The sequence below is a fragment of the Zalophus californianus genome, chromosome 16 (assembly GCF_009762305.2).
Source record: "Zalophus californianus isolate mZalCal1 chromosome 16, mZalCal1.pri.v2, whole genome shotgun sequence".
NCBI classification, from domain to species: Eukaryota; Metazoa; Chordata; class Mammalia; order Carnivora; family Otariidae; genus Zalophus; species Zalophus californianus.
In genome coordinates this window covers 35,990,562-35,997,872 of record NC_045610.1, presented here as the reverse complement: position 1 = coordinate 35,997,872, position 7,311 = coordinate 35,990,562, and the positions used below count along the sequence as shown (strand labels likewise).

Sequence of the window (7,311 nt, the reverse complement as noted above, 5' to 3'; positions counted from 1 at the left end):
GGCCACAGATAACTCGTATACGTGGACACCTGCCTGTCAAGGTCTCGGGTACTAAAGTTCAGAGGCAGGTCCTGCACAGACTGGAAAACGCGGCCACCAAGACAGGCCCGCCGTGTTTCCTGAGCCCTCGCGATAGTCCGCGAACAGGACTCGCCTCCTACTCGGCGGATTTTGTCCCGGTTCGTGCAAGACTTCAGCCTCCCAGGGCGCCGGGGAAGGCGGGCTGCCGCACGGGCAAAGCCAGGACGGCGGATCCCTCCAGGGGCCTCGGGGACCTGCGGGAGCCTCGGTGTCGCCCGCGCACCGGGGCCCCTGCCGGAAGCGGAAGCCGGGCCGGGGGTGGGGGTGCGGTGAGGCGCGGTCGCGGCGGTCGCGGCGTGTCAGGCCCAGGGCGCCCCGCGGGGGCGTGGGTGCCGCGCGCGTGCGGGACAGGCTGACCGCGGGGCGGCACCTCCCCCGACCCGGCGTCTGTTTACCAACAAACTGCCGGCGCTCGGCAGCGGCGCATTCCGACGAGCTGAATAAGCTGCCAGCGCTGGCGGTCTGGTCTCGAATCCCCTGCGGGTCGGTGGCGGCGGGATCAGAACGGCGGTGCGGGTCCCCGAGAGCTGGAGAGCGCGGCAGGAGGTGCCCCGAGCCCCCGCGGCCGCCGCGCCTCCGCCTCCGCCCTGCTCCCTTCGCCCTGGGGCCGTCCCGGCCCCGCCAGCTCCCTCGCATTTCTGCCACTGAGACCGCGGTTCCCAGCCTGCCCAATCGCCATGACACCCCAGCAGCCCTCTCGGAGAAGCCCCCGAGGTGGCTGGGCCTGGAGCGTGCGCACTGCCCCTCCGATCTCGCCGATCTGAAGTTCCCCACCGCGGGCTGCCCCGGGGGGCGGGCACCGGCTCCAGCCTCCGTGAGGTCACCGCGTGCGGCAGCCAATCCGTGGCGTCTAAGTGGGCGGTGCCCCCGTCGGGTCCCGGGAACCGAACCCAAGAGCCAGACGAGGGGGGCCCCATGGATTTAGGGGGGAGGGGAAAAGCCATGGGGGGCACCCCTTCGGAACCCCTTTCCCAGGCGCGCGCTCTCCGCTGGAAGAGGCGCAGAGAGACACTTTTCGGGGAATCTTAAGTGTGCAGGAGGCTGGCTGGGGGGCTCATCCGGTCCCAACGCCCGAGGCTCGGAAAAAAGAGAGTTGGCGGAGAGAGCAGACTACGTGCCGGGCCATGGCCTAGGCCCTTCGGCCCCGGCCCCGGCCGCAATGACCTCTTTGCCCTGCCCCCTCCCTGGCCGGGACGCCTCCAAAGCCATCTTCCCGGACATCGCCCCTGTCCCATCGGTAGTGGCTACCTACCCGCTTGGCCTCTCCCCCGCAACCGCAGTCGCCCCCGATTTGCCCTACTCTGGGCCCTATGGCCACCTCCTGTCCTACTCTTACACTGCGCCGGCGACCCCGGGAGACTCCTACCTGCCCTGCCAGCAACCGGCGGCGCCCTCTCAGCAGGAGCCGAAGGCAGGTAAGTCCGGCCACCGCGGCTCTTCCCACCTCTGGGGTCCTGATACTGTGCGTCCCTAAACTTCGCCCTCGCCTGGTTGGGCGCAGCTAGCGGGATTCAGACCTTACTCAGATTCCACGGGATCTGGGGGTGGGGGGAGGGCGAAGGGATGGGGCGGGAGACAGGGGGGAGGGGCGGGGGCGAGTTGATCTAGGTCTCCTTTCAAGAACGACCTGGTTTCGATTTGCAGTTGTGTGAAGCCGGGCGGCAGGGCTCCCTACCCCACCCCCTGGAGCAGCGGGGTTGTGTGTACCTACATGTAACAGAAAACTGAAACAATCCAGATGTGGGTGTGGGTGCCTAGCCCCTGCCCCAGGATTCTTTCCGTCGTGCACTCCTTCCCTTCCCCAAGTCGCCTCTCCCCGTTTGTCTTGTCTCAGAAAGTGGGGCTCAAGCCAAAGCCAGACAAATGGAAGTCAGGTCCCAGCTGGAGGGCCGTGGAAGTGGGGGCTGATTCGGGGCCCCTTCCCCTCTCCCTTGGCGGGTGCCTGAATGTGCCTGACGGAGACTGGAAGCTGGCCTGACAGAATCTGGGGCCAGGACCCCACCACTCCTTGTTCTAAGAAAGTAGCCACAGGTGGGTCCGGCAGTCTCTAGTTGTAGATCCTGGTTCCCTGGGCCTTCCTGCTGAAGGAAGCAGGCTGTCTGGAGCATCTCCACCCCTTGCCTTTGTGGGGGATGGGTTAGGCCCCAGTTCCTGTTGTCTGGAGCAACTTGGAGCCCCTGAGAAAGTGCTTACTGGAAGGCCTCAAAGAGGCCAAGGAGCCCGCCTCTCTTCCTGGTCCTGTGCCTGGTATGGGCAGAACGCTTGTTCTGTACCTACCCGCTGTACTAGCTCCAGATTAGAGCTCAGATCCCCTGCCCTCCCTGCTCCCACCTAATTGCCCCCACAATTGTCTTTAGCGCAGTCTCTTCCAAGGATGCCCATCCACTGGGTGGCTTTGCTGGAGTCGGCCTGGACCAAGACATCTCTCTCCCTTACTCCAACACAGGAGCTCAGAAATCACCCAAGCCAGAAGTGACCCTAAAGACTTGGGAGCTCAACCTCCTTGGTGTACAGATGGGCAAACTGAGGCCTAAAGAAAGGGTGTATGTGCCCGTTTTCCAGGCACTTGGCCCATGCAACTTGACTTTCACTGCATGAGGCCAGAAAAGAGGATTTTAGGGAATTTCCTCAGAGCCCCCAAAGTTAACCGCCTTCTGTGCCAGAACTGGGCTGCCTCTCCCAGGCTGCTGGGTCTGTCCTTGTTAGAGGAGGAGCAGTTGGGAGAGGAGGTTTGTGTGTTTGTTTGGTTTTGGGGTTTTTTTTATACAAATGATCTAGTTTCTACAAACGAATCCCTTGGACTCTTCCCTTTAGTACACGGCACATTTGTGTGTATGTGTGTGTAGTGGGGGTGGGAATAAGATAGCATTGTCTTCAGAGATTGTTTATAGGGTTAGTATTTGCCTTCCTGTCCTCCACACTCTTAGCCTTCCCTCTGCTTGGTCTAACGACGAGAGAGTGGAGAGCTCCCTTTCTTTACAGAATTTCCCCGGATCCAACGAAAACCATACACGTGCTTAGTCTAGACTGTAGCATTTTTCTCCCGAAACTGGTGGCTTTGCCCATCCTAGATTGAATGATTGGGGTGCGAGAGAGGCCTTGAATCCTCCTTTTGCCCCCATTCTATGTCCACCCCTGCTTCAGGGAGAGGTTTGGCTCCAAGCCAGGTGTACCACCACCGCGCGGAGCGGTCGGGTGCAGCGCCGGCGCCTCGAGGGAGGCCTTTGGGCTCCATGATCGCGACCAGGGCAGATTCAGTCGCGACTTGCTGCAGCGGGTGTGGGGAAAGGCAGCTGTCGGGGAAGGAACTTTAAGGGGAGCCCCTGGGAGAGCTAGGGCGCCGAGGGCTAGGGGAGTTCAGTAGCCCGCGTTGCCTCCCAGGCGCTGCGTCCCCGCCTGAGCCGCGCGCTCCCCGAAGCCAGAGAGGCGCGGGGGGTTGGTCCCTCGGCGGCCAGCCTGGGGCTGCGAGCGGTAGGGTCGAAGCAGGGGAGGCCGGACAGGCGCGGGCGGGAGCGGAAACCCAACGGTTTTTCTGGGAATTGGCCGAGGCGGGGGTCCGTGAGGGTGGATCTGAGAAGCCCGCAGCGCCCGGGGCCACGGGGTAGGGATGCGGGGGAGGTGAAGGTAACCGGTCACCGCGGCCGGCCCAGCGCGGGGAACCACACATCTGGGGGAGCACGGCCGGAGGGAGGGGCGCGGTGAGGGTCCGCGCCGCGGGCGGACGCCAGCTGCGTCTGGGCACCGGGGCCACGAGCTCTTTCGGCTGGGACGGCCCGGCAGACCCGCGTGGAAAGCTGCAAACGTGGCCCTAAGCCCGGGGGCATTTCGGTCACTTGGTCCTCCCAGCCCTATCACCCGAATGGAATAGTCCCGGGCTGTCCGCACAGATTGGCGCAGGTTGGGGCTGCTCAGACGGAAAGAAGAGGATCCCTCGTCCTGCACCCCCGGCTTTCGAGGGCCACTGTTACCCCGCCGAGATTCCTAGAGTGGCTGGGCCTGGGGGGTAGGAGGTGACCAGAACTCGTGGGGCAGCATGGCAGCGTGATCCTGGAGCGGCCCCGAGGGCCTGCGAGGGCCTGCGCTGCCGGGAGCTGCGTGATTTCCGAACCGGGGCCACCTTCCCCGCGGGCAGTGAACCCTTCTGTGAGTGTCGCAGGAGAGGGCCGCCTCAATCCCACTGGGCTTCTGGGTCCCGGAAAACCGTCTGCCCCAGCCGGCCGGCCATGGGGAAGGGGAGAGCTGGTCACCTTTCCTGCAGGGTGCACTCCGGGAGAGGGGCTGTGCCTTGCAATAGGGGATGGCAAACCCTGGGGGCCCTTTCCATACTCTGATGCTAGGGAGAGGGGCGGGTGCGCATGCTGGCCTTCAAGGCCCGCTTGGCTGGGCCCCTCTGACCCACCCTCCTCTGGCAGCACGGAGGCAGCCACGCAAACACTGTCTGGGGCCTCTGAGCATTGCTCTGGAGTTCCCTCCGCCTGAATGCCCTGCCCCCGTCAGCTCTAGGCCTCAGCCCAGGCCCCGACCGAGCCTTTCGGCCCCGCCCCACCCCAAGCTGGCGCCACCGCACCCGCCTGAACTCTGACCTCCCGCCCCTGGCGCCACCTGTACCCTCGCTTCGGCCCTTGGCGCTCTCTTCCTAGGGTCACAGGACCCGTAAGAGTGGGAGCTCCCTGAGGGCAAGAACCGTTTCTCTTTCCACCTGGCGCACAGGGGGCGTGGGGTCGGAAGGGGGCGTGGAGCGGAGGTAGAGGAGGGCCCAGCCGGGCACCCTTGCTACTGGCCGGTCCGAGGCCTACATGCAAACGAGATGCAAATGAGCTCCTGAAGCGGCGCGCCCGACCCTCCGCACACACCGCCTTGTGCTTGCCCCCCAGACTCGGAGAAGCCGCCGCTGTCCCCGGAGTCCTCGGAGCAGCGCCCGCAGGCCCCGACCAAGAAGCTCCGCAAGCCGAGGACCATCTACTCGAGTCTGCAACTGCAGCACCTGAACCAGCGTTTCCAGCACACGCAGTACCTGGCGCTGCCCGAGAGGGCCCAGCTGGCCGCGCAGCTCGGCCTCACCCAGACCCAGGTGAGGCCCGCCCCGTCCTTCCTGCAGCTAGCCTTCCCCAGATGTGTTCTCTGGGAACTCACCCCCTTCCCCAGGGGGGTGCCCCAGGAGTCCCCTAGCCCTGTTGTCACAGTTCTCCAGGGCGTGTTAAGAGGCGGCCCTCAGTTAGGTGTTGGGGGAATGTGTTAAAAGGTGTGTTGGGGTGAGGGAGGCAGATGCAGGTAGAGGACGGGGGCACCCAGACCTGGCCAACTGGATACTAGCTCAGGGGCGGGACCTCCAGCAACTGCAGGGACTCTGGAGGACTGCAGCATGTCCCCAACCTCTGCTCTGCTCCCAGGACTGCACCCACCGCTGCTGAGTCCCTTTCCCTGGCCCACCGCCTCCCACACACATACTCCTCCTCATCTCCCCTTCTTTCCCTTCTTCTTTCCAAAGGTGAAGATCTGGTTTCAGAACAAACGCTCCAAATACAAGAAGCTGCTGAAGCAGAACTCTGGAGGACAGGAAGGGGACTTCCCTGGGAGAGCCCCCCCCTTGTCTCCCTGCTCCCCGCCCCTTCCAGCCCTCTGGGATCTGCCCAAGGCAGGGGCCCTGCCCACCAGTGGCTATGGCAACAGCTTTGGAGCCTGGTATCAGCATCACTCCCCAGATGTCCTGGCTCCATCTCAGATGATGTGAGTCCCGGGAAGGGTGGGTCAGGCCCCTGTCCTCCACAAAGCCCAGGACCCAGCCCACCTGCACCCCTTCTGGTCCCAGAGGAAGCCAGCTCCAGATGGATTTTGTCAAGTGGACAAGGAGTTAGAGAGCAAGGATGAGGTGGAGTCCTCTCTCCCTTGCCCTGTAACCCAAACGGCCTAATCAGGACTTTGGTCTTAACCATCGGCCCCACCACGACCGTGGACTGGACCCGGTCTGGACCCGTTCCCTCCAGCTGATCAGGGGCTCTGGAGGGAGAGTTATCGGCTGACTTCCCACCCCTTCCCTGGACTGCAGTCTACCACAGCCTGGGGGCAAAACTAAGAAACACTTGAGTATTTTTTCCTCTCTGTGTGCCTTGGGCCTCACCCAACCCTGTTACGAGCAAAAGCAGAAGTGAAGTGGGCATCCCGAGTCTTCACGATGAGGACCATCGGGTCCCCCCTCACCGATTTTTCCTGGTGGTTGGCCCATTATCCCCATGACTGGTACACCTCACCATCTTGTGAGGGGGAAGAGATGCCGAAAATGTGGAGTTTGTGGACCTATGGGTAATTCATGCTCTTCTCCTAAAAAAGCCTTCTTCCCATGTCTATTCAGTTATAGTAGATAACACATCCAATTATCCTTGTAATTCAACGGGTATTTATTAAGAGCCTAACCCCTCCTTTCCCAACCTTAATACCTAATAACTCCATATGCACACCCTCTTGGGAACCTGTAGGGTAACACTCTGGGGAGAATGGGAGGGCAGACAGGCTCTCTGGATGAGTGTAAGTAGAGACACCCCCAAATAGGGAGGGTGGGCTGGCAGTTCAGCTCCTCACAGCTGTCTCTGTGCAAAGGAACTGCTCCTATTTATAATCCACACCAGGAGCTTTTGGAGATTAAATCTGTACAAAAACCTGGGCTCTGGCTGTGAGTCTGTTTGTTTCCTGACTTCTAGGGGTGGGGGTTGGTTGCTCATCTCTCTCTCTCTCTTTCTCTCATCTCCCATTAGACTCTTCCAGCACTGAGCTAGAGGACAGGGTACAAGTTTCGCCTCTACAACTACCTAGCTCTGCGGTTGTAGCTCTGGAATGTTCTAATGACCATTTTCATACACTCCAGTGTGAAACTGGAAGATGCCAATACTGCAAAGGACCAAAATCTGAGTGGTCTTCACCTGCAAATTCTGTCCTGGCCCCGTTCTGGAGGGAGCCAGGGACAGGAGTCCCCCCGGGGCTCCATCTTCCCGTCCCTCCTCACTTGGAAAGAGGACATGCGCACTGAGCCAGTCCAGTCCTCCCAGTGTGCTCCTTGGGCTGGAGAGGCCCCAGCCCAGCAAGGGAAGGGGGAGGAGAAGAAAATCCCAGAAGGAGCTGGACTTCTCCTCCATCCAACAAATGTGTGTGAAGCCTCTGCTCTGTGTTAGACCCCGGAGACACCAGGTGTCTTGAGGCACATGGGGGAGCCAGCCAGATAGCCAGCCCCTTGTGTGG

The 7,311-nt window shown here is 61.9% G+C and overlaps 1 protein-coding gene across 1 annotated transcript; it reads left to right on the top strand.

Annotated features, from left to right (window-relative positions):
- Positions 1-1,240: 1,240 nt before the first annotated feature.
- Positions 1,241-6,693, top strand: DLX4 (distal-less homeobox 4). The gene is made up of 3 exons (XM_027568147.1): positions 1,241-1,496; positions 4,956-5,152; positions 5,570-6,693. The coding sequence occupies exons 1-3, from the start codon at positions 1,241-1,243 to the stop codon at positions 5,810-5,812; spliced, it is 696 nt and encodes a 231-aa protein (XP_027423948.1). The 3' UTR covers positions 5,813-6,693.
- Positions 6,694-7,311: the final 618 nt, after the last annotated feature.

Coding starts and splice junctions, on each gene's coding strand:
- DLX4 (XM_027568147.1), top strand. CDS start 1,241: ATGACCTCTTTGCCCTGCCCCCTCCCTGGCCGGGACGCCTCCAAAGCC. Junction 1,497..4,955: donor TCAGCAGGAGCCGAAGGCAG/GTAAGTCCGGCC, acceptor CTTGCCCCCCAG/ACTCGGAGAAGCCGCCGCTG. Junction 5,153..5,569: donor TCGGCCTCACCCAGACCCAG/GTGAGGCCCGCC, acceptor TTCTTTCCAAAG/GTGAAGATCTGGTTTCAGAA.